This window comes from Psilocybe cubensis, chromosome 1, assembly GCF_017499595.1.
Source record: "Psilocybe cubensis strain MGC-MH-2018 chromosome 1, whole genome shotgun sequence".
NCBI classification, from domain to species: Eukaryota; Fungi; Basidiomycota; class Agaricomycetes; order Agaricales; family Agrocybaceae; genus Psilocybe; species Psilocybe cubensis.
Window position 1 is genome coordinate 2,336,504 of NC_062999.1, and position 24,411 is coordinate 2,360,914.

At 46.2% G+C, this 24,411-nt stretch overlaps 12 protein-coding genes across 12 annotated transcripts; 4 read left to right on the forward strand and 8 right to left on the reverse strand.

Moving 5' to 3' along the window:
* Positions 1 to 56: 56 nt before the first annotated feature.
* On the reverse strand, positions 57 to 833 carry JR316_0000750 (Octanoyltransferase; the record flags this gene model as incomplete). Its single annotated transcript, XM_047886564.1, has 1 exon — positions 57 to 833. The coding sequence occupies one exon, from the start codon at positions 831 to 833 to the stop codon at positions 57 to 59; it is 777 nt and encodes a 258-aa protein (XP_047754310.1).
* Positions 834 to 1,018: 185 nt separating this feature from the next.
* JR316_0000751 (Ammonium transporter MEP3) lies at positions 1,019 to 2,989 on the forward strand (the record flags this gene model as incomplete). Its single annotated transcript, XM_047886565.1, has 9 exons — positions 1,019 to 1,064; positions 1,112 to 1,133; positions 1,182 to 1,252; positions 1,308 to 1,346; positions 1,400 to 1,777; positions 1,843 to 1,968; positions 2,046 to 2,333; positions 2,392 to 2,705; positions 2,759 to 2,989. The coding sequence occupies 9 exons, from the start codon at positions 1,019 to 1,021 to the stop codon at positions 2,987 to 2,989; spliced, it is 1,515 nt and encodes a 504-aa protein (XP_047754311.1).
* A 130-nt stretch (positions 2,990 to 3,119) lies between these two features.
* Positions 3,120 to 5,117, reverse strand: JR316_0000752 (Farnesylcysteine lyase; the record flags this gene model as incomplete). Its single annotated transcript, XM_047886566.1, has 8 exons — positions 3,120 to 3,315; positions 3,365 to 3,453; positions 3,514 to 3,951; positions 4,014 to 4,151; positions 4,213 to 4,414; positions 4,474 to 4,550; positions 4,610 to 4,794; positions 4,853 to 5,117. The coding sequence occupies 8 exons, from the start codon at positions 5,115 to 5,117 to the stop codon at positions 3,120 to 3,122; spliced, it is 1,590 nt and encodes a 529-aa protein (XP_047754312.1).
* Positions 5,118 to 5,332: 215 nt separating this feature from the next.
* Positions 5,333 to 6,190, forward strand: JR316_0000753 (uncharacterized protein; the record flags this gene model as incomplete). Its single annotated transcript, XM_047886567.1, has 1 exon — positions 5,333 to 6,190. The coding sequence occupies one exon, from the start codon at positions 5,333 to 5,335 to the stop codon at positions 6,188 to 6,190; it is 858 nt and encodes a 285-aa protein (XP_047754313.1).
* A 1,183-nt stretch (positions 6,191 to 7,373) lies between these two features.
* Positions 7,374 to 8,333, reverse strand: JR316_0000754 (uncharacterized protein; the record flags this gene model as incomplete). The annotated part of the gene is made up of 4 exons (XM_047886568.1): positions 7,374 to 7,619; positions 7,686 to 7,938; positions 7,997 to 8,138; positions 8,189 to 8,333. The coding sequence occupies 4 exons, from the start codon at positions 8,331 to 8,333 to the stop codon at positions 7,374 to 7,376; spliced, it is 786 nt and encodes a 261-aa protein (XP_047754314.1).
* A 237-nt stretch (positions 8,334 to 8,570) lies between these two features.
* On the forward strand, positions 8,571 to 10,281 carry JR316_0000755 (Pre-rRNA-processing protein las1; the record flags this gene model as incomplete). Its single annotated transcript, XM_047886569.1, has 6 exons — positions 8,571 to 8,684; positions 8,737 to 9,045; positions 9,102 to 9,475; positions 9,536 to 9,880; positions 9,937 to 10,030; positions 10,084 to 10,281. The coding sequence occupies 6 exons, from the start codon at positions 8,571 to 8,573 to the stop codon at positions 10,279 to 10,281; spliced, it is 1,434 nt and encodes a 477-aa protein (XP_047754315.1).
* Positions 10,282 to 10,376: 95 nt separating this feature from the next.
* Positions 10,377 to 12,266, reverse strand: JR316_0000756 (uncharacterized protein; the record flags this gene model as incomplete). The annotated part of the gene is made up of 8 exons (XM_047886570.1): positions 10,377 to 11,082; positions 11,151 to 11,347; positions 11,506 to 11,664; positions 11,774 to 11,821; positions 11,875 to 11,923; positions 11,981 to 12,022; positions 12,072 to 12,120; positions 12,176 to 12,266. The coding sequence occupies 8 exons, from the start codon at positions 12,264 to 12,266 to the stop codon at positions 10,377 to 10,379; spliced, it is 1,341 nt and encodes a 446-aa protein (XP_047754316.1).
* A 693-nt stretch (positions 12,267 to 12,959) lies between these two features.
* On the forward strand, positions 12,960 to 14,683 carry JR316_0000757 (SH3 domain-containing protein; the record flags this gene model as incomplete). Its single annotated transcript, XM_047886571.1, has 8 exons — positions 12,960 to 13,023; positions 13,083 to 13,247; positions 13,297 to 13,397; positions 13,452 to 13,457; positions 13,513 to 13,634; positions 13,698 to 14,430; positions 14,487 to 14,557; positions 14,620 to 14,683. 8 exons carry the CDS (start codon positions 12,960 to 12,962, stop codon positions 14,681 to 14,683), a joined length of 1,326 nt encoding a protein of 441 aa, XP_047754317.1.
* A 261-nt stretch (positions 14,684 to 14,944) lies between these two features.
* JR316_0000758 (putative glycosidase C21B10.07) lies at positions 14,945 to 16,711 on the reverse strand (the record flags this gene model as incomplete). Its single annotated transcript, XM_047886572.1, has 9 exons — positions 14,945 to 14,988; positions 15,043 to 15,173; positions 15,242 to 15,425; positions 15,482 to 15,742; positions 15,790 to 15,806; positions 15,865 to 16,040; positions 16,101 to 16,132; positions 16,185 to 16,242; positions 16,292 to 16,711. 9 exons carry the CDS (start codon positions 16,709 to 16,711, stop codon positions 14,945 to 14,947), a joined length of 1,323 nt encoding a protein of 440 aa, XP_047754318.1.
* A 274-nt stretch (positions 16,712 to 16,985) lies between these two features.
* Positions 16,986 to 18,826, reverse strand: JR316_0000759 (uncharacterized protein; the record flags this gene model as incomplete). Its single annotated transcript, XM_047886573.1, has 4 exons — positions 16,986 to 17,722; positions 17,744 to 17,890; positions 17,946 to 18,371; positions 18,538 to 18,826. The coding sequence occupies 4 exons, from the start codon at positions 18,824 to 18,826 to the stop codon at positions 16,986 to 16,988; spliced, it is 1,599 nt and encodes a 532-aa protein (XP_047754319.1).
* Positions 18,827 to 19,815: 989 nt separating this feature from the next.
* Positions 19,816 to 21,227, reverse strand: JR316_0000760 (Microfibrillar-associated protein 1; the record flags this gene model as incomplete). Its single annotated transcript, XM_047886574.1, has 6 exons — positions 19,816 to 20,076; positions 20,129 to 20,412; positions 20,474 to 20,619; positions 20,667 to 20,731; positions 20,782 to 20,843; positions 20,903 to 21,227. 6 exons carry the CDS (start codon positions 21,225 to 21,227, stop codon positions 19,816 to 19,818), a joined length of 1,143 nt encoding a protein of 380 aa, XP_047754320.1.
* A 436-nt stretch (positions 21,228 to 21,663) lies between these two features.
* On the reverse strand, positions 21,664 to 24,393 carry JR316_0000761 (uncharacterized protein; the record flags this gene model as incomplete). The annotated part of the gene is made up of 4 exons (XM_047886575.1): positions 21,664 to 22,974; positions 23,031 to 23,977; positions 24,077 to 24,197; positions 24,247 to 24,393. 4 exons carry the CDS (start codon positions 24,391 to 24,393, stop codon positions 21,664 to 21,666), a joined length of 2,526 nt encoding a protein of 841 aa, XP_047754321.1.
* Positions 24,394 to 24,411: the final 18 nt, after the last annotated feature.

A 24,411-nucleotide genomic window follows, 5' to 3' on the forward strand; every position in this document is an offset into this window, starting at 1 on the left:
GATATTATAGGTATATATTAATGACAATAGATGGATGGCGTTTGGGAATGCAATTTTCATGAACGTGGTTCTTTTGCCCAACCTCCAGCACGTTCGGCCTCCTCCTCCACTTCTCTGATGGCCTTACCGATTTCGCCATGCTCGTCCAAGTCCATCTCAACCATATCGCGGTGGAACTGTTTTCCGAACTGATTAACGAGACCTGGTATCTCTTCGCGCAGTGATAGCGTCTGCTCAAGTTTTGACTCTATAGAACCAGCCTTGACGTCATCGAGGCCGCAGGCGACGATTTTGTCAAACCACGCGAGGGGTTCCCGGGTAATGTTTAGGGCAAAGCCGTGGGATGTGAGGCGGTGGCGAACCTGGACGCCAATGCTGGCGATCTTTGTAGTGGGGTCGAGAAAGACACCAGTATGTTCTGACGGGCTATGTGGGATGGCATGGGATTGCTGAAGATGGTTCTCGAGCAGTTTCTGGATGCGACAAACGTAGTCACGAGCGCCGATGGTTGGAGTGTACCTGGAGAGATCGATCAAGGGGTAGCCCACAATCTGGCCTGGACCGTGATAGGTGAGCTGACCGCCACGGGTGGCTGGGACGAAGTCAGCGCCAAGGCTCTGGAGACGGCGGCGTTCGAGGTCTATGGAGGGGTCTGTCTGCCTGCGGCCTGCTGTGTATGTTGGACGGTGCTCGAGAAGTAGGAGAATATCTGGATGTGCTGCGCGGGGGCGAAGAGCGAGCTGGAGGGAGTGTATGCGCTGCTGGAGAAGCCAGGTGGCATGGTACGGGAGTGGACGAGCAAAGGAGTGGTACAAAATGGGCGGCAGGGACATGGCCGCAATTAACAAACTGGATCAAACTATATTTGGATCGCGGAGCGGAGCGATTGCCACGCGCCACAGATAAGGTAATTTGATTTTCAATTCTTCTTATCGCCAACTCAATATTAAATAAATGCCCTTATTAATAAATCCAGCCTGCCCGCCTTCCTCTCTTCGCTCACCTCTACCAACTATATATGGAGCCCAGACATGCACTGACTTCCTTCTCTCGTCTCTCCAGTCGTATGTCTTTTCTTTTTTGCCAGCTTCACTTCCTTACCCTTTTGCAGGCCAGTTAGGCGACCCTGGACAGTATGTCTTCCCCTCTCTTCTTTTTCGTCCGTTAATTCACCCTCCCAGATTCGACCGCGGCGATGTTAGCTTCATTATTGTTGCTGGTGCCATGGTCTCCTTCATGGTCCCAGGACTGGGTATGTCTTTCCGTTGCTCTTCCTCGTCTGCCAGCCATCTCATTTGCCTCTCCAGCTTTTCTGTACTCTGGGCTCTCTCGTCGAAAGAGTGCACGTATGTAACGACCATCGTGCCGCCACAATGATCTCTGACGCTCTCGCTTTCAGTGTCTTTGATATGGGCCGTTGCAGCCAGTAACGCAGTCGTCATCTTTCAGTGGTATTTCTGGGGTTACTCTCTCGCCTTTTCTTCTTCAGCCACCAATGGTTTCATCGGTAACCTCAAGAGTTTCGGCCTAAAGGACGTCGAAGCAGACCCGTCACCTGCCACCCCGCTCATTCCAGAAATACTCTATAGCTTCTTCCAGATGGAGTTTGCATGTGTAACCGCAGGTATCTTGATGGGAGGTCTCGCGGAGCGCGGTCGCGTTCTCCCTGCCATGGTCTTCATTTTCTGCTGGATGACTGTTGTATATTGCCCTCTTGCATGCTGGATTTGGGCCACCCATGGTTGGGCATTTAAATGGGGCGTCCTTGATTTTGCTGGTTCGTTTATTTATTTTCTTTTTTTCGCATTTTGAACCGCGTTCTTATCAATAATATATATTCAGGTGGCGGCCCGGTTGAGATTGGCAGTGGCGTAGCTGGCTTGGCTTATTCCTGGGTTATTGGTCGGAGAAATGAGCGTGAGTTGCTCAACTTCCGTCCTCATAATGTCTCTTTGGTCGGTCTGGGCAGTGAGTTCGCTTCAATAAAAAGAGGAATGCCTCCACCGTTGTCATATTGACCATATTTTACTCTGATTTCAATTTAGCATTCATGCTGTGGTTCGGGTGGATCGGCTTTAACGGCGGAAGCGCGTTCGGCGCGAACCTCCGCGCTATCTTTGCAGTTTGGAATACCATGTTGGCGGCTTCGTTTGCAGGAATGGTTTGGTGTCTTCTTGATTTCCGCATCGAGCGCCGATGGAGTATGGTCGGTTTCTGCTCTGGAACTATCGCCGGCCTTGTTGCAGCCACACCATCGTCTGGGTTCTTGAGACCATGGTCTTCGGTCATTGTGGGTATCCTGTCAGGAACATTGTGTAACTTTGCCACCAAAGGTACGTCAGAGCACCACTTTCACGGCAAGTGTTGACCTGCTGACGACTCCCAATCTAGTTAAATTTCTCCTGAGAATCGACGATGCTCTCGATCTGTTTGCTGAGCACGCGGTCGGTGGTATCGTCGGTCTATTGCTGAACGCGTTTTTCGCGTCCAGCAGCATCACGGGAGCTGACAACGTCAGCAGCATTCCCGGAGGATGGGTAGAGCATCATTGGAAACAGTTATACATCCAATTCGCCTATGTTGTCGCAACATGCGCATATACCTTTGTCGTCACCGCACTTGTCGCAAAAGCAGTCGATAGTATCCCTGGTTTGAAGTTACGCAGCACTCCCGAAGGAGAGATGCTTGGTATGGATGAAACTGAGGTACGGTTCTTCTTATCTAGGGTTTGATTGATGTTGACCAACTCTGTGCCCAGATTGGGGAGTTTGCTACAGATTACATTGAATTACGCCGCGATGTTGCCGATTGCTCTACTTTCGGGTTTTCGCGAGGCCATGCCTACAAATCTGGGGACGCACAAAATGAGAGGCACGCACAAAATGTTGTTCCAGATAGGAACACCAACGATACACGAAGTGAAAGCCAAGATCTGGAGACCATTGCAGAAAAACCTGAAAATGGAAACGGCACAACAACTCCATCATGAGTATGCTAAAAATTACTACTGTATTACCTTTTCGTTTCACTTCTTTTAATTTGGCGATGTAATTTGTGTCACTTTTTAGTGTCCATTATCATATATCATAACGATTTGCATTGATGTCTGAGGTATACAATTAACAATCCCAACCAAAGACGAAATCCTTCTGTTCGAATTCTTGTGTCGTCGGAGGTGTTTGAACACCCTCTTGGTTATCATTCTCAAAAGCTGATATCCTTCGGCCGCAGATACTGGCGTTAAATTCTTCGTTAAGCATCAAATCAACAACATTTCGTGAAGAGATTGTTTCAGTCTCCATAGTAGAGATAAATCTAAAGCAACTCCGTTAGTACCCATAAGATATCAATAAGTTCAACTTACGGTTCAAACGAGTTAACGTAGTAAAGACCTCGTTCGAGCTTGACTGGTGGGAATGTGGTTGTAGGAGGAAGTTTGGGGTAAGCATCCCACTATAATAGGTCTTTAGCAAAAAAAAAATACGGGGAGAACAAAAGAAAGCAAGCACTGACCACTTTACGAAGAACCCATCCAACTTTCCCCAGGAACATATTTGCCAACCATTCGTCAGATATTTCTTCCTCTGAAAATATCTTCACAGCCCATTCTCCGTTCCCAATTTCCCCATGGTATGATAATGAATTGAATTCTGGTTTCTTCCCTCCTGTTCTAGCACCTTGGTAGGTGGTCAACATCATACGAGGGAGTTCAGAGTTGGGTGGTAGGCCAAAGTACGCTGGATTGGGAAATGGAGAGCTCGTGGTTAACAGGGTAACATGAAGATGGACATAGGGAACTTCTGGGACTTGGTCAGCGACAGTCAGTGGGAATGTTATTCCGGTGGATTGGAAGGGAGCTGCAACGATGACAGCTTGGTAGTCGATAGTTCCCCTGGCACTCTTCAAGGCCCATAGTTGGGAAGATGAGGAGGAGGGTAAAACACTCGACACCTTGAATATACAACAAATCACAAATTTGCATGGGCAGTCAGAGGGATATGCTGGGTACTCACTGGCGTATTGAGGTAGACATTGGCACCAGACCGGTTCAGAAAATTTTCAAAAATTTGAAAGTTTCCACCAGCAACACCACTAGCGCCGGTGCCAGCCATCGCACAAGCGCCTTCCAACGCGTGGATGTAGTCAACGTTCTACATGACATAATTAGGCAAATGAAGTAGGCATCGCGTTCAAAGGTTAAGCACGCATTACCTGGCCGTAATTGACGCGTGTTGCAGCCTCAATGACTTCAGAGGTATATTTCTGGGATACTCCTTGGGCCATGACGTATTCAGCGGTGGTCCGGTTGGTAAGTTCGGTCCAACCCAAAGTATCAGCGAGGGTAGCAATGCTATCCCATTTTGGAGTATCGGAACTGTAGAACACAAGGAAACGGTTGATCATGTTACGGACGCTAAAACCAAGGGTGGCTCAGTCAAGCAAAAGCAAGAAGAATGTAAATTGAAACGTTACAAAGCTTCTGCTCGTCTTGGAGATAAGATGCCATATCGCCATAGAAGTTTTGCAGTGTCCCACCAGCTGCCTGTGAACTAGGCCGAGACCAGGCTCAACACCAGGATAATCATACGCACTAAAAAGGTCGACTTACCGAAAGCAACAACTGCTGGCCGTCCCAAATTCCTGTCGCGTAATCTTGGTCCTCAAATTTGCGGCGCGTAAGATTGAATTCATCCGAGGCACGCCACAGATTTTTGTTTGCTTCAACAAAGATGGACGCGCCCAGCTCGAGCTCCGTCAATGACCTGTTGTTGTAGGGGTACACGGTTGTACTTCCTGTGGGATAGGTATATTTCGAACACTGGCGAAGCAAAAGGCTGAGACAGGTACTTACGACCTCCAATATACGAGTTGCTCTCATAGACATCGACCACGACATCAAGCCCGAAACGGAGCTTGGCTTTCGAGATCCAAAAGGCTGCAGAGCTGCCGGCTGCTCCTGCGCCAATGATAGCTATCCTTGGGATGGGTGGGGTAGCGGGCTGGTCGAGATGTGGGGTAGAGACTATGCTGGGTGAGGAAAAGAACTTGGGGAGGTGGAAGGGGAGCTGGAAGGCATGGGCAGCGGGGATGAGAAGAAGCCAGGGAGGAAATTTCATTTTGGGACAGCGGAGGTGGAGGCGAGTTGAAATGGACGAAGACACAGCCACAGATATGCCGGGGATTAGTCATCGGTTATGTCAACGCTGTTGGGGGAAGAAATCCCACTGTGTTCAGCTCGCCCACGATGTCTGAAGGGTCATCCGGTCTCGCGATTAGTAAGGCTTTTGCATAGTCTGCGCTCTCTTCAGCTTGCTCTCGTCCATCTTGGTCCATGCTCCCTTGTCTCCCTCAGCCAACTATACTGCCCCCCGGCCATGTCTCCCATTTCCGTAGATCCATCTTCACAGTTCCTGTCGAGCTTGCCCAGCATATTCTTTCCTTTTGCCATCCATGGGATGTAGCAACTTTCTCACAGACTAGTCGCGCTGCCTATGCTCTCGTATACCACCCCACTGATCAGTATCTCTGGCGCCAGCTCTTCGCCGCCTATCCGTTCGATTCCCCGCATTCCATAGCAGATATTGCCTGCAAAAGGGAGAAAGTCGACTGGAAAGGGGAGCTGACTAGTCGCATGAAGGTGGAGCGGGTTCTTTTTGACGGGCCAATGACCTCGTCCGACAAGCAGCACGTCCTGCGCACTCTGGTCACAGTCATTGAGGACTCATCATGGGCCGCATCACAGTATCGCTCTGACTGCAATATAAAATGGCTGAAACGGCTCGTTCAGCATTCTAGTCTCCTTCATAATATTTATTCAGTGCCAGAAACCCAGGACGACGCACAGGATTATGCCCGACTGAGGGCATATCTTGCCCTCTCTGTCATCGATGATAGGCATAATATGCCTGCACATATGAAGCTTCTTGACAGGCGCGATTACAGCCGGGCTTATGTCTATAACCTGCTTAATTATACTGCAGAAAATAACTGGGGTCCCATCCGACAGGATGGAAGTGTTGATTGGATTCATGCCGAACATTTAGTTAACGTAGTCGCTTTAAATATTCGCGAACTACCGGGCAATTGGGCTAAAACGCGACCACCGACATGCATGGAAGGCCCTCGCACCTCCTCGTTTTCATCAATTAGAGATTTCGATGACTGGGCAGGCGTTGAAGGTACGCGATAAGTCAGTCACACAACCTCATGGTACTGATAGTTAACAGGTACTTGGAGAAGATACGTTTCTTTTATGGACTATCGGTGAGTTTATGAAGAAGGTTGTCTATGCGTAGCTGAAAGGATCCGCCAAAACGACAGTGATTTGTTTGGCAAGTTGGATTGCTTTTTTTGCTTCTTACATCCTCATTAATGACCTACTTATTCTTAGCTTTTAATGTATGTCTGACCAGACGCAGTGATGTCAATACTGATTCTGCGGGTGAAATCATAGTTTACTGAACTCGCTGACGGCCCAAGACACCCAAAGTTCTTCAAAGATCCTCGTTTCAGAGAAGCAACGAGACTAATCGAAGTCAAACTCGCTATTATCCCCGCTCACAGTCTACGGTTCCACAAGCTCGTCGAAAATTCGTATAATTATGATTCTTACAAACCTATTTGTTTTTCCGGTTCCTCAAAAGGTGTTAACGGCAATGAGGCAGCTATAGAAGGTTCGGTAACAATGGGGAAAGATGGCACGGCTCGTTGGCAGCTTGTTGGTTTTTTATTCCATTACGGTGTTAAGATAATCAATGGTTGATTTTGCTTTCTCAGATATCAATATATGATGGCCACCCGCAGTGGAGGTGTGTATACTACATCCTTCTTTCCGTATTGACCCTGACTACGCTTCTAGCTCTAATGGGGTCCAACTTGGGGGTCTTCGAAGCGCTATGGGCATAGTTGGTGTTTGGACAACTACTAACCATGATCAAGGCATGTATCTACCTTTTCAGGTCCGTTAAAACTATAACCATTAATTTCCCCCAAACAGATGACCCAGCTGGTATGCAACTCTCATGTGTGTTTTGATCTCCATGATAACGTCCAACAGGTCCTTTTTGGCTTTGGAAAGTTGATGAAAATTCTCCCACCCATCTCATGGAGTTTACTTGATTGCATTTGGACATTAAGACACTATGATTGTTATGACTGTAACTCTTATACCTGTACTGCAAAAATACCCTGCCTTGAATTTATGGAAGGATGGGACATATGTGCAAGCATGGCATATTTTATTCGCAGGTAGGTGTCGCAGTTCGATCAAGAAAGCGGTTCATGGTCAGTACAAGTACATACTCTATTGCCGTATAGTTAATAAATCATTCGATAAATCCCTTTTTACGCTATATAAAAAATATTTTGAATGGCTAATGACGGTGCCGCCGTGCAAGGATTGTGCTTGCGAATAGATAGAGGGCCACGACGACGTATTCCATGATGAGGCTCAGTACTAGGTAAAGTATCCACTTTCCTGTGACAGGATTTAAGTCAGCGAGGGTGGTATTTGACGATAGCTTGGTCCCAAGCAGGTCTGATGAAGAAAAGGCTGCAATGACTGCATAGGCCATGCGAACACCGAGGAATGGCAGTGCACACGTTAGTCCAAAAAGCAGCTAAAAGACCAAAGATAAAAATTAATATACCGAGCAATTTGAATGTAATGGTGTATAGATGCTTACGCTGCGGCGATAGCTTCGCAAATGCCAACGGTATGTCCAAGTCCCGATGAATACCGCAAATATGATAACATACATTCCCGCATAAATACATACACCAGCACGACGCAGCGCTACTGCGAGGGATTGATTGGCAGTTGATTCTCCGTTGAGTATACCGCCTGCAATACAGAGCCCCATGCCCCCTAGGCCAAAGATTCCAATCAGTCGGAGGATAGTTGTTATTCTGGGATTTTCACTGTATGTGTGCTGTCCTCTGATATATAATGATCGTAAAATGGAAGAGGTCATTTGGATGAAAATATATGACTTACGCCATACCAATGAATCCTAACGAGGAAAATAGTAGGAATGCTAGTGCAGAGTAATCCATGATATATGCAGCATTGAATAGTATAGGTTTGGGTGGTACGATCATTTCCGCAGCGACTATGAGAGCACCCTGAGCAAGGCGGGCTGAGTATAAAAGTCAGAACCAACACAATGTCAGTATTCAGAGAGCATACCAATTGAGAACAAAAACAGGAAGAACCATCCGGCATCTCTTCTGAGAGCATATTTAATTACAAGTATAAAAGTGATGATGGCGATTGGGGCATAAAACGCAATCTGAGCAGCAGCTATCTGCCCTCGGGTGTCAAGTTGGGGCATTATTCAGACAGGGGGTCGTAAGAGGTATCTCGGGGTCGTAAATTAGTAGCGGACAAAGCTGAAGTCAGCGGCCTGTCTGTGCTCGAAGAAGTTGAACCATCGTGCTTACCCTAGAAAGGCAATTCGGAGACACATTATGTTTGCACAGCCACACAGATCAGTGATCGGTCATTGGCTTCTGCCTTCGGATTAGATAAGACTCTTGTCGGAAGCTTTTTCTGGTCTTTCTGGTCAACGATGAGGCTGCCTCGAAGAGTTCCCTGGTCGTCTCCTGCAGAATTGGAGCAACTCTGCGCGTCTATTTACGGAGATGAAAATGACATAGACTCCAAGATATTTGCAATAAATAGAGTGCGCCAGCCTTTCTGTCTTCATCCTTATTTCAATTTCAACTCGTGTACAGATTTCTGCATGGAAAGTAATAACATCGTTACCCCACGCTCTGGAGTCAACTCTTGCTATTCTCGTCGTCATTGTCCATGACAAGAGGCAGGAATCTTTCTCAAAACTTCTTTTGCGGCAGAGTTATGCAAATGCTATACTCAGACTTGTCAACGGGCTCGTTGACCCTCTGCAAGTGGGCACGTACGCTAGGTCAATTACCTCCATAGCCCAGCAGCTCGGGATTCCGAACTGGTTAGTAGAACTTCGACACGCCTCTACTCACGAGGATCTTCCGAGTCTTGATCTTCTACGAGAGGCTGCAAGGCAGGTGCGTTTTTTTTTCTTCTTTACCAGGTACTATATTCAATACTGTTTCGTCAATAGTCAATGGCCTGGTTGCTACACAATTATTTCCTCCCCACTATCAACCCCTTAACGAATGCATTGCATTCGTCTAGCACTGTCAGGCCGCTATCTCCAATGCTAAAGATGTACAGAAATACTATGAAAGTCGTTACAAGAGACGCGTCTCTCGTTTCGCAATACAAGTCTAAGCTTGTCAACTTGATGAGAGACATAGAACGATGGATAGCTGAGACTAAAGTCGTTGCAAATATTTCTTCTGCAGAATTTGGTTGGATAGGACATTCGTCGGTTGACAGCATTCCCTTGGATGAAGATGTCAAAGAGGTATGGGCTTTGGAAAAATTCTGCGACGCTCTGGCAGAAAAGGGAATGCTCGTACCGTTGTCCAGAAAGTAAGCACATTCAGAAAGAATCACATCACTTTAATTAACTAACAATAATACATCATCAAGGAAGCGCCAGTACTCCACTGATACGTTGACTCCTTCAAAGACTTCCATTGCTCTATGGGATCCACTCATAGAACACGTGCAAGCCATCCATCCCGACTTCTCTTATGTCTTCTGCCGACGATTTTGCTCGATACTCATAACATCTATCTCAAGAGATGACGTACCTCAAACCACGGAAACCAAAAATGATCCATCTTATCAAGATTATATAGCTTGTTGGGTGGTATGGATGATTCAAATTTGGCGGGAAGATACACCTACACATCTAGACCTCAAACGTTACGTCGTATCGGTGCTCATGAAAGGACTAGGTCATGAAGTGGCAGATTTGCCAAGCCGTTCAGCGTACTGTCATTGTTAATGTTACTATTTGCTCTCCACTTACTTTGACTTTTGGATAGAATTGTTACATTACTCAAGAAAATTTCAGCTGGACAACGTGAACTTGAAATGATGACCCAATTAATCATCAATCGACCAAAAGCATCGGTCATGGTAAGCATCTTCAACGTTTTCTGAATATATAATATTCATCTCAATTTCGTCAGGTCTGGAAGCCGGACGATCTAGAAGTAATGAAGGAAAGGCACAATATACTCCAATCTTATGAATCTTTCCAAGCAACATCAAATAGCACAGAACCGGCTGCAACAACATCTCAACAAATTTCGATTCCCGGCTGGCATGCTATGGATGAGAATGCCTGGCGGCCGTGCCCGATTGGAGTTTATAAAGAAAATAGATAGCAGTACAAGCATCATTATCATAATATAGATCGTTGTAGCAAAGCAAAAAATTTGAACTCCATTATGAAGACAAAATTTGGAAACAAACACCAATATCACGGTGTTTTAGGCACTTTGCGGACAGGGCCAACATATCGAGATTGCTGGAGCACAATGTTTTCGTTCCGTCCCGTTCCTGTTGTCCCACTTCCCTCACTCGGACTGTCATTGGCCATCCTTCTTTCACTGAAAGCTTCACTTCGTTCCGGGGAAATTGGAGGGTACCGTGGTGGCAGTTCTACAACTTGCGTTCCTTCTTGATGGTATATCGTCACAGGTGGTATTTGACTGTCATGGTGAAGCACATAGAGATTCTGAGCTGCAGGGGCACTAGGCCCAACAATAGATTCGTGAATTGAGCTTATGGCACCTCGATGATTTGGGGTGAAATTTTGGGTAATTGCGCGGGAGCGACCTTGTTCATCTGACGTTGAAAATTCCGCATAATGCTCCTCTAAACCCTGTCCTCTGTTCACTCGAGAAGATGGATTGGAATTGGTGATGGAATTAGTGAAGTTCCCGAAAGAGGAAACAGTGGTAAGAGGCCTGGATTGAGCTGGCTCATGTGGTTCCTCGAACATTTGAACCCGAGGTGTTCCCATTGGTGCTGGATGCGCTTCCACAAACCTTTGCGAATGAATCTTCTCATTTTGACGTCGCTGCAATACTGTGAATGCACCTAGAATTCCGAAAACAAGGCCCACAGCAAGGGCACCAACACTGGCACCTATCGCAATGGGCAATTTTACCTCTGTGTCGGATCTAGACAACCAGATTTAAAGAAAAAGAACTAAACATTGTGCGGCAACCATAACTTGAACTTGTTTTACCTAAGCGTAGAATTTCCAGCAAGACACGCAATCGTTCCTCCACCTCCAGCATGAAGTGGTCCGTTGGCCCACATGTTTCCGTTTGCATCGACGAGGCTGATGAAGAAGGGTGACGCCCAAGATAGACTAACAGTCCAATTTATTGCCTCGTTATTTAGCGTTGTAATATTGTACGGAGGATGAAGGGCAGGCGCAACCTAAAAATAGTTCAACATAATCATAGCTAGAGCAAGAATGAGATCTCATTACAGTGAGCGTGTACGGAGCTGTACCGTTGACGGGTGTGATTGAGATATCAGTGCACTTCAGGCGATGAATATGGATCGAAGAAAAGTTGAACACATGATTGACTTACTTGATCAACCCACCCAAACTGCGACATAGGCCCATTTTCGACCACTGCTTCTACGCCCAGTGAAGAAGCAAACGTTATGTTGGCACAATTTGGAGTCGAGCTCGAAGGAATGACCGTGTATGTCGCCTGGCAGCCTCCCGTGTTGCCAAATTTGTCGAACTAACCTGGCATAAGGAACCCATATTCAGCAGTAGAGTCATATACAATAATACCATGCATATTTGGTACTGTATGTTTGTATGGTCAATAAACGGCTCGACGATAAAACTAATATGCCACTTACGAGTGTTCCCGGAGAAAACGGGACAGCCCAGTCCTAAAGAAGCCATAATTAGCCCGCGAAAGATGAGATGTATAATCATTGCGCACGTAGCTAAGAACATCCCCTACTGGGATGATGAAAGGAATCGTATACGCTCTGCATGATGATAACTTAGCAGTAGAAACAACAGGAATTCGGACAACTCTGGCTTACGAAGTGTAGACTTGAAGGTAATATGGTGCCGTCGGATTGGGCCTGCAAATAATCATTAAACCGAGAAGGATGAGTTCTGCCTTGGCTATACCCTATAGCGGTGCTCCTGGACCATGTAATATGGATAATTTCGCATTGCTCTATATTTTATGGCTGGAGAAGTACCTCCCAAGTACTTAGCAGAGTAATACATACCTGTAACAGGTATTGGAATCGGTTGGCCTGGTTTATCCCAGTCAAAGAAGAAAGACTGTCGTAAAATTTTGGCTGTAAAAAAGAGAACCATTGGGTTGCAGATAGAATGCACCTGAGTTAGAAATGGAGTGACATTGGCCACCGTGCAGTGAACATGGCAGAAGCAGGCCAGCGTGAAGAAAATCGAGCCACGAAGCCAGAACTTGGAGGGCTTGAACGGCGGCATCACAACAGGTCTCACAGTTCCGTGAAGCATCAACAAGAACGAAGTGGGCAGCAAACTACTAGCGCTTTGTCTCCGACAGCTTTATAAAAGCTGTGTCGTGACAGGGGGAGAAGCGAGACTACATTGACGAGTGGTTTGCGGAAGCTAGAAATAGATGAAGTATGAAGTAGGGCTCATTCTCGAAGAACGGTTAACAGTCGAGGCAACACAACTTTTACAAGTAGAAGCGTGAACGATGATTGAACAACGAACGAGCCGGGGAAGGTACCTGAGCTATACAAGAGAATTAGATTGGTGAACACGGCAAATCATGGCTGGACATAGTCGGAGTTGAGCATTCCCTAAGTATTCCCTCGAGGCAGAGTTGAGTAAATGCCGACATAGATCAATTGTTAGTTCAAGACAAATTCAATTTAAATTACATACACAGATAAGATAAAAATAACTCATCGGAAAATACTAGAACACAATTACTCAAGCAATCTGGGTTTATGTCATGTCCTCCGAGTCAATCTACTACTATCTATAGTCAGCCTAAGCCTTTTGTCCGTAGCTTCCATGAAACTCACTAATCCGTTGCCGCAGCCTCTCCCAAAGGAATGCGAAAAAGCTGCAAAAATATGTGATACCCTACATCACTTCCTATAACACCACGTTCATTGACTCCATCCGTTTTTCTAGTCAAATCTTTCGTGACTAGCGGCAATAATGGCCTTGATGGCGTCATACCACGAGAAATCCTGGAAAGAGCCAAAGGGTTTGCGATCTTCACCATAGTCAAAGCGGGTTTCGTCTTCTCTGCTAGAGCTGGAAGTGGCATCGTTATCGCCAGGTTGGACGACGGCAGTAAGCACTTTATGATGATATTCCATATATATTCTAACCCATGCATTAGCATGGTCTGCTCCGAGTGCCATAGGCACTGCGGGGCTCGGGGTCGGAGGTCAAGCAGGTGCAGAGATGACTGATTTTTTGATTGTCCTCAATTCTCGAGCTGTGAGTAAGAGCAACGCGATATCACCGCTAACATATCTTATATTCTGCTTGTAGGCCATTGTAAGTTTTTGCGTACCATAATCTCAAATTTTAGCATTCTAAATCTTGTACTTAGAGATCCTTTATGGCTGCTGGCTCATTAACTCTAGGTGGAAATATGAGCCTTGCCCTTGGCCCACTAGGCCGCAACGGTGAGGCATCTGGAAGCTTAAGTACAAATGGCAAGGTAGCCGCAATGTATGGTCCAAACTTCTTCACTATGTGACTGATTTCCGAAATAATACTTACAAACCATTGTAGGTATAGCTATTCGAAAACTCGTGGCCTCTTTGGAGGCGTCTCTGTTGAAGGTTCAGTCATTGTCGAACGTCAGGACGCCAATGCTCAGGCTTACAATTCGCCGGTGACTGCCAGGCTTCTGCTCGGAGGCACCGTGGATCGTCCTCAGTGGGCAATGCCTTTGATTAAAACCTTGGAGGCCTGCACCGGGATGCCTGGAAATCGCGAATGGATAAATGACGATGCTGACCGGACACCGGGCGGTACATATGCTTTCGGAGGTGTTTCGAGCCCCGATTCAGTCTCCAGAACATCCTCTAGATCCCCATCTTTTCTACGAAAGAAGAAAAAAGCCGAACCACCTAGCTTCCCACCTGCTTCATGGGGTACAGAAATAAATGGAGGCTCCTACTTCAGCGATCCAGCGCCCCAGTCTCATTCGCGAAATATGACCTGGGATGGAGGCAACCGAACCAACGTCGATCCGTTTGGTTCACCAAATCCGATGGATCAATCTTACCAGTCTGCTATACCTGTAACATCAGCAATTTCCGCAGATTCCATGCATCGTCGGGCATCATCATTATCATATTCATCTTCAACAGAACCGGGGAATCCTTTCTTGCCGTCGACAACTACTCAACGCAATGCGCCAGTCCCATACATCAAACCTAGAATAGAATTGACCACTCCTTTACCCCGACATGAAGGTGTTGCTCGTGCAATTGCCATATATGATTTCCAAGCTGCGGAGGCAAGTGTCGTCTCTCCAGTAACATTCCTTTAGATATATTTGACATTGTTTTGTAGCCGGGTGATCTTTCATTCCGCAAGGGTGATGTCATTGTAATCACGAAGAAGAGTGACACTACAGACGATTGGTATGCACTAAGTATCTTTGATATCTATAACATCCCATTCTCTTATCAATATGGCTTCACAGGTGGACAGGGAAAAACAACGGCCAGGAGGGGATTTTTCCAGCCAATTTTGTGGATATAGTGTGATACCTCTCTCTTGTGCACGCTTATTCACTCACAATTTCACCATTCTGCGGAGGAATACAATGGAACGTTTTATACAACCATCATGTAATCTCTAGTACTCGCTCATTGAAAGGGCGGGAATCATAAATCCCCAATGTAATGTGATCATCGCCGTGTATCGAGTATACAATATATGCGTACAACTGTAATAATTAATATAAATACAAATTTCAAGATGGATGGTGGTGCATGTAAGAATTACATCGGGTAATGCATCACAGCTTATGTCTGCATTTGATAAAGTTTAACACTTTTCACTTCCCAATCTATTAAATAAACATTAAGTAATATGCGGTTTAAACAAGGCGGAACACCCTTACAAGCGTTGGCCATTGCTCCTCCATTTGCACGCACGAATGCCTCACAAGTGGAGACACCCGTTCGCTGGGCGCAACTTTGCTCTTGTCCAGGAATTCCAGCAGTGTTCCACACAGCTCCTGCCCAGTCTCCGCTTTAGGCAGGATATTTTTAATTAGACCTCCAATTAATGGGAGATGAGAAGTTAACAAGGAAACGTACCAAAGTGTCGTATCAAAAATTGCGTTGTGATTGCTGAAGAACTTGAACGGATCACAGGATGCAGCAGGCCATCTTGCCAGAGCCGCGCCCCAGCTATCTGGTTGAGGAGCATCTGACGAAATATCGGCGGGCTCTGTACCGCGTGCAAAAAACCACACAGCTATACCGCTGGAATCCCATTTCACTAATAATCTATGATTAGACACACAGGGTTATAAAAGGAGATGTATTTTGACATACTGGCATAGATGCCGCCACCGTTAGAATTGAATCCAGGACCAAAACTGTTGCTTGAACTAGCACGTATTCCACAACCTTGGTTGCCAGTTGTCAGGGCAGCGCAATCTGTTCCAGCGATTACGCTTCCCGTAATAGCAAGGGTGCTTGAGCTTGTACTGGCTAAAGTACAGCCGCTGTTCGTGTGAATGGTGGCTTGATTGTTGGTATAGTCGTGTACCCCTTCTACGATGTCGATTTCTCCTCCAGCAGGCCAATTTGGGCCTGACGTTACTCAGGGATGTACTTTGTACAAAGGAATTACTACTCACCATTGGTCCAAAATGCACTAATAGAAACAAAGTGTGAAAAGATATTTGCTGAGCAAAAATGAATTAAATACTTACGGCCAAATTCCACAGCCTGTAGGCATATGCACGGAATCCATAATAACCAATCCTCCAGTAAACTGTGCTTTCGTAGTGATACGAACGCTTTTTCGATTGCCTGATACAGTGCCGGTGGTTTCAACTCGCATCACAGCGTTTCCTTGGCCGTTTATTTCCAGAAGTCCATTTGAGCGCTACACAATGATGTGGATTGGTATCAGAACATTGAAATAACAGGAAATATATGTACGCACTGCGGTATTTTCGTCAACATAGTCCACAGTCCCTAATAAAGACGAATGTAAGATCAATTCAGATTCTGCTATAGGAAGGCTGACCGTGCGTTGGATCGTCGCCAATAAAGAAGTCCCAACCATCGAAGAAATTATTTCCTTGCTGTTAATATAGTCAGAATGATCACATCTTTGCAAATAAAGAGAGATACATAGGAGTTGGTCAGTTTCCACAATGAAGGTGGCAAAGTGGCAGTGGCCGAAGGACTGGAACTGCTCGCGCTCGACAATGGTCTTCGGGATGTACTACTCCCAGAGCCAATAACCGTTGTCTGGCGACCACTCGTCCCAACAGCACTGCTGGTATTTCCATCCGCTCCACCAGAGTCGTCTCCGCCGCCATTGAAAGGGGCCTGCTTCCCGGATTTGCAATACACGATATGTTCATTGGTCTCTGTGCGCGGCAAGAGAATACCACGAAAAGCCAAACGAAGGTCGGACGCCAAGTTGTGTGTTCTTCGAATAGTACTATGATGAAGACCGCGGATGGCCGCAGGGACCAGTGTCCGGGACGCCAATGATAGGTTTATTAACAATGATGCATAGATGAGGAGTTTGGCGATCACAATCATTGAGAACGTCTAGAAATGTGCAAGGTTTGAAGAGGTAGCAAAGAGCGGAAAAGTCTAAAAGCAAATCAAGCAGACGTGGGCTCAGCCCAACTTGAAAGTGCAATAAGAAGTGGAAGAGAATAGATCGGCGAGAAGAGAAAGATTGGTGGCTTCAATTGCGAACTCCATGCTACTCCATGCAAGGTACACGAGGCGGAGGCACGGCCTGACTAGCCCGGCCAGATTATATTGTATTTGTTTATAAACAAAAAGGTGTACTGCGTATCAAATAATTCTACCAAGGCTTTCCTTTCCAAACTGCACCTTCCTTCGCCAAAATACCTTCTACCACGTTTCGGGCGCTTACAACACAACCTTCTAGGAGTGGGATTCCAAGATGTGCGTATGATCCGCAAATCCATATTCCGGGATTGTATCCCTTTAATACAGTTGAATTTCCCTGCAACTCTCCTAGACGCGTTCTACTCTCATAAGAACACTGCCACCATTTCTTAGATTCTTGTACGCAAAGGGACTGTAGGGCAGCTTTGCTCCTTCTTGTGACGATTGCCCTGTCGAGCTTGGAGACGCTAAGAATGCTCTCTTCCTTGGGTGCAATTATTGGATTGGTCGTTTGATATACGCGCGGTGCAGTATGCGGATACTCCTTCGGTGTTGACAGGACGTGTGTTGCCATTGTATATGAAGGCGAAACACACAGAGTACCGAAAGCCTTAGAATTTTGCATCTCGTAAAATCGAGAACTGGAATGGAAGGGATGGCTGATAAGGTTAAGATCGCGGACGTCTGCGCTGTTGTCTGGCAAGAGAGTGTCGTCTGTGTGGTTGACAACGATTGATTTGCGGTAATCAAAGGCCTTTAAACAGTTTATTTGCCTTTCTACGTCGTCTCTGTGACTCGATTGGGCTGGCATGGATTGGAGGTAGTTGGATAAAATAGGAACTGCCCCCGAAGCTTGCGTGGCCAATATAACGTGATGGAAGCCATTATATTCTGTCGTTTCCTCGTTGACTAGACAAGATATTGACACACAATGAGGATCATCTCTGTCGCTTTGAATTGACATTATTGGAGAGGATAAATGCAGATGCCTGATTCCAGCAGTTAGACGAGATACCACATCTCGAACGCCGCCAACGACAACATAGTGATGTGTCCCGAGAGTCAGCCATATATAATCTGGTTTCAAGATAATAAGTAATCTAGAAGATATTTTTCAGTTTAGGTCAAATACCTAAGAATTCCTCTACAGGATGGTTCAAAATGTCCTCTGCTGGGGCAGTGCAGACGGCGGAAAAAAGAGGAATTAACGTTGAATGCACATAGTCAATCCACATCAAGTCCAATCCAATCCTTTTGAAAATAAATCTGTGAGGGGTCGACCGTGAAGCCCAGTCGCGAAAGGTCATAGTCGAGATGTCGGATGACCTCCACAGTGGCAGAGAGTGGTATAATGTTATGGCATAACATATTATGAGCTGCAGGGTATAAAGCAGGAAGAGACCGGTTGCCCAGATATTGCGAAGTGGGTTTTGGAAAGAAGTGACTTGTTTATCCGCATCGACATTACCCAGTGAAGAGGGTTTACTGACGCCTGCGCGACCTGATCCTCCATTGTATATCATGGTAGTAATAATGGTCCTGTCTTGTCCTGCCTTCTCTGAAAAGAGTAAAGAAGAAAATGAATATGAAACATCGGCTTGTCGAAAACGAACGCCTAAGCGTTGGTATAGTGCAATTAAATTTTTATAGTACCCTGATCCCGGACAGATAAGAAGATTAGGGAGGTTTGGAATGTAACTATTAGATATAGTGGGATTACTCACCGCCTTGAAACGATCTCATAGGAACATCTACACGCCAGTCGTCTTCAGAGGCGGTATTGTTACCCGTCAGTGAAATGGAAGCCGAGTCCATGCCAATTGCGGACGACTGAAAGCAAACTGTAAAACTCGTGTACAAGACAGATGGTATCAAACCACTTGCCTTCTCGAACAAATGGACCTCGAAATCGACACCATCCCCTTGAGATTCCTTGGCCAATAAGTGGGCAGCTGTTAGCCCTGCGAGACCCGTTCCAATGACGGCGATTTTAACCGTTCGACCAGCTGGCATGAGGGTGAAGGAATTTGGTCTTGGTTACAGGAGCCTGGACCAGTAATCTGAATCGTCAGGATGTGTGAGTTCTGTGAGTTGAGCTGGTTGCTCTACAAGAAAAACACAACAGCAGATACTAGAAGACCAAGGAGTCGTATTATCCCGACCCAAGGTAACGTAAAAGCTTGCTGACAGCCGTACAGCGAGGCAATAGTCAAACACACTTCGGTTCAGCGTTCGGTCAACGGTTGTTGGGTATCCCCGATGTTACTAGCAATAATTGTGGGAGACGCAACATATATTGATCCCGTTCCCATCCCGAAGTGAACGTCGATTAAATCAAAATTGGTATCAGTGTAAAATATAGAGAAGGCTAGGCAATGCTCCGGGATAACAACCTTCCGGACCTTGCCCTGAGAATTGTTTTTTCTATTTTTGGCCATTTTGGCTTAAGGACGTCGATCACGGCTATTTCTTATATTACGTGACTGCGGTCAGAGTCGATCAGCTTGCCAACTTGCCTACTTTAAACCTTAATACATTGTGGCCATATACGGCGGCATACTGCCCAAGGTTCCAATCGCGAGGATGCTGTATTACATTTACAAGTACAGAACGGTAACATAATAATATGGCAAGGAAGCTGGAAGGGCTCAGTCAAGACGTCTCCGCTTGTCTCTTGGATTGTCATTGGATTCTGTTGTCCGCTCTCGCGAACGTCGCCGTGATGAACTAACATCATTTCTCGGTCCCCTTGGTGCCATCTTGTCGCCGTTCCTTGAATCCTCAAAACTCTCATCGCGTCCTCCCCATCTTTTATTCCTATCGTCTTTCCAATCAACCCCTTTCCCACTTTGTTTGTCCGGCCTTTTCCATGAAGAGCCGTCACCACTATCATGCCGTTGATTTAAAGAATGCATTGCATTGGCACCGGTGGGACGGCCTGTTTCATTGTTTTGAGGGCAATCTAAATAAGCATATTAGTGTGGCACAAAGGTCGGAGAAAATTACACCATACCCTTTTTCAAATGAGGACCGCCGCATAAGAAGCAGCCTCCGCCTTCTAAGCCAGTTCCACCAGATTTTACAGGGGCGACACCTCCAAACCCACCCGTACTAACTGAAGTGTCTTGATCCAGCAAGTGGGTATATTTAGTCCGACTTCGCTTCCCAAAGTTCTTGACTTGCATGACCTTTGGAAGTAAGGAAACGTCCACAGTCGATTCCGTGGCCTCAGTAAAATCGTGTCGCTTGAGAATTTCCTCGTCCTGAAACGGTTGCGTCAGGCTTTGTGTTAAGGATGTTGTTAATGTAACATACCTGATGAAATGCGCCTTTGTGCCAATATTTTTGCAAAAACTTTTGTTGGCCTTTGGGTTTCTCTTCCCTGAGCTTTTGAGCTCGTTCGAGATCCTCTTTCATTCTCTGTTCTTCCGGCATTGCTCTTCTTCGCTCAATTTCTTCGCGCTCTTTTTCCCTCTGCAATTCGTCCTCTTTTTCCTTCTTTATTCTTCCTAATTCACGTAGCCTCCAGGCTTCAAATTCCGCAGCGGGGTCAAGGCCATCAGTATCATCCACGTCAGGTATCTCTTCCTCTTTCTCCTCTAAGAAAAAACGTGGAGATAAATTAGCAAAGTGACACAGGAGAAATTTCAGCATGCTCACTTTCTGCGAGTTCGCGTCGTATACTCTCTGCAACCATGTCATGGCTCTGCTTCCGACGTTCCTCTGCCTCCAATTCCTTTTTGCGTAAAGCCTCCTCCGTATCTTGTGCTATGCTCTCTTTTTCGACAATAGTCGCGCGCGCTCGCCTACCTAAATGAGCATCTGGAAGAACAGGGCATTTAGACCGACGTACTTTGGAACGAATACAGGTCTAAATTCAACTTCCTCCTCCTCTGATTCGGACTCATATTCGCTAGACTACCTTAAGTCAAACTCGGACCGCAATTGACAAAAGAGTGTCTGCAAACCTCGTCTTCGTCCACTCGTGGTTTAGTCTCTTCCTCTTCCTCTTCCTCTTCTTCTTCAGATTCTGTAGAGTATTGTAATTGATGTGATTATGCCAGAAAAACTGAGGAATATAATACCCACCTTCCTCTTCCTCTTCAATGGTACGTCCAGACTCTTCCCGTCCAGCTACGATCACTTTCCCCTCTTTTGAGACGCTAACGTCCTTCAAAGCAATATTCATCGCCCTTGGAGCTGCCACATCCTTTGCATTTCTTGTCTTCAAGTCACTAAATTCGTCATCGTCTATTTCCTGGTCACCTAGCGGCACGTCCCCTTCCTCAAGATGAGAGGGCACTTCCTCAGCTTCCGAGTCTGATTCAACTTGAGCGCCTTTCGGTGCTTTTCCCTTCCAGTAACGCACAGCAGGCCGCGCGAGTCTAGGTGCCTGTTTTCGACTGCTAGACATTGTGACAGGCAATGAATGAAATTAGGTTAGTGAAGGGAATGTAATGAGCAAATGAAAGTTATTGGCAAGCCATTTTGTATCTCAGCTTCTACAAATAAGAGATTCACGTTCCGTAATTGTAGATTATGTAAGAGGCTGAACATGGACGGCCAAATTCTCCCAGGATCAACAATATCTGATATTCGAGCGTCTGGGGGTATAGCTGGTGAGAAAAAAAATTGCAACTTGCGAATGAAACTTGAGAAGCAATATAACATAGACGTAACAGGAGAGCAATGGAAAATACTACGACTAGTTCATTGAAATACCAGATGGTACCGAACCGCCGGAAGGTGAAGATGGATTAATGATATTATTATTAATGAGGCCTTGAAAGAAAGCACTTATATTGCTGAAATAAAAAATAATAAAAGCAGTATTTTGTGAACACAAATGATTAAACCAGACCCAGCAAAACAGTTGCGCGGAAGCTGACTCGTTTATCGCGCAAGCTGCCATGATTTCCAGGCAAAGACTGACTCCCAACTTCCAAAAAGTCTTCTGTCCGGAGAGTGCTTGATTTCCAACCCCAACTTTGGCTGACAGAGAACAAGTCGGGGGAACTGGTAAAGCGCGTCTGAGATGTTCCAGTAGCACTAGCACAGCTGATAGAGAAGTATGCTGATACACAGGACCTTGGGTCTCGATAAGGTTGTTGAGGCGCAGGGGTCAAAGTTGTAGCCGGTGAATTGCTGAGACCCAAAGAAGACATTGCAGAGGGTGAAGAGGGAAGTGAAGAGGGAGAGGATGGCCTTGGATTAGGAACCGAGGATGGAGTCCCGCTGCGAGAAATACTAGTTGGGTGAATGGAAGGGGAGTAGTGAGTTCTGGTGGACGAGATAGTGGCAGCGGATGCTAGGGATGGTAAAGAAGGTTGACGAAGATGGGGCGAGCGCCCCAAAGTTCCTCCAAAGCCTTCGTCAACTGCAACTTGACCCTGATGTGTGGTATAGGGGGTACTTGAGGCAGGTATGGGATCTACATTTGACTGTCGATGCAGGTATATACCGAGCTGAGCCTGTCCTTTCTTGCGTACAATTTGCACGTACACATTAAACAGATTACCAGCATGCCAGATAGTTTGCGAGTGTAGACGAGATTTCTCTTTCAGTAGATCCACATCCCAGAATTCTACTGAAAATCTATACGGCGGGTATGGGGACCAGCGAGACAGAGCTGAAGGATCCGAGTCAACACAAGCTTCAGCATGTAGAGATGGAGTGAGAATGCCGAAAAAGTTATCTTCCGAGGAAGATATTGTAATCGTATTGGCAAGGTCATGACTTTGAGTTTTCGCATGATTTGGTGAAGAGTCATGCGAATGATCAAACAACTCTTCCATGGATATAGAATTTCCAGAAGATCCCGAAGCGTTAGCCGCCGCCGCGGTGTTTCCAATACGGAGAGATGAGTCTGATAAAACAGGGAAGTAAACTTTTGACTTCTCATTGAGATTGTTTGCATTACTGTCGGAGATGCTCGCCAAAATGTCTGCCGTGGTTAATGTCACGCCAAGTTCTTTTTCTCGAGGGGGCGGGGAAGTAGAACTTGGATTCGAGTGAGAATTAATCGTATTGGATCTACTGGTCAAAACATGACGTAGGACCGATTGATTCCATTGTGCGGCCTGCAAAGTAGAAAGGGCTACGTATGGTTGTTTAGTCGTTGGGGATATGTCTTGCGATATATAAAGAAGGTCTTCGAATGTCTGAATTTATGGCGTCAATATCAGCGCAAGCAAACGCTAAGTGAGAGGTATCCTACCATGTTGGCATAATAGATTCCACGTGTAAACATCGAAGCCCATATATTTTCCTCGAAATTGAGAATACCGTCCTTCCTCCGGAGTTCAACCACAGATCTAGCAAAAATGTATCGTTCGCGTTCGTTTTTAATAAAAAGTGTATCCGCAGAGACTATTGCAGCTATCCATTGAGCAGTAAGTCCTTTACGTCCCCAAAGGGGTGACATTTGCAATGGTGGAGAACTTGTAGCAATGGTTGAAGTTATATACGAAACGCTCTTTGAACGCGTCCTGCCGTCGGGGAGGAAGGATTGATAGGCATCCCCATGCGTTTCAAATTGTAACATGTCGACCGCCCAACGTACAAGCCAACATGAGCAAGCTTCACCAATCTTGTTTGATATCGTCCCATAATGAGGGGAAGGACCCTGCACTCTCGAATCATCTAATTCACCATCAGACGACTCAGCCGAACCAGCAACTCTGTGAGACAGGCCATCAATATCTTCTTCAGGCTTTTCATTGTTCAGCGGAGAGTTGTTCTTCAGTCCCTCTGTAGAGTTGAACGATTTTTCTTCTCGATCAACCAGCTGCGCCACATGCTCCAGACCAACAGCAGCCTGAGGTTCTCGAAGTGCTTGTTGAGAGTACAAGTCAATGGTCCTCCCGCACGCAAAGTTTAAGTATTGAAGTATGGTTGTCGGGCCGATGGTTTTCAGAATTAGCGACAAGGCTTGAGAAGCAACAGAGGGTATAGAGAGATAGATTGCTGTCGCAAGCAGTGATTGCAGAAAGCGTGGAGTAGCTGGATGATGGCCAGCAGGTAAGTCCTCAGGGATGGGGGCGTTCGAAAAGGGTGGAGTTAATGGGTGGTTGGTGGTGGAGATTAGATTGGGTGAAACGTGCAGGGGAGGACCTCCACCATACAAGCGCGACACGCAAACCCTAACGAGTCCAGTGAATTTGACTGCAAGTCCGAGATGTACACAATGGCTTACTCGAACGCTAGTGATTATATGCAATGCATATTAGTTGCATGTAATAAAGGGTGGGCTGTTAATCTAACCTGGTCGTGTGATGTTGAGATCATCGAATGTGACACTGATCTCATCGGTCCCGTTGCGCAACGGAACCAGTTGGACAGTAGATTCAGCAAAACCAGCTGTGAAAAGGGAGCGAAAAAAACCCTGGATAGTACATAAGTACGACGCCAGGCTTGGGAGGAAAGCGACGGACAGACTGTATTAGAACGACGCGATGTAACTTGTATACTGCATTCCAGGAACCTGATACACGCAGTGCGACATCGTAGGTGCTGGCCTGGAGAAAGGAAGTGTAGAGATGGGTCTGGATGTCGAAGGGCGAGGGGCCCGGGGAATACATTCGTGGGTGGAGGGCGAC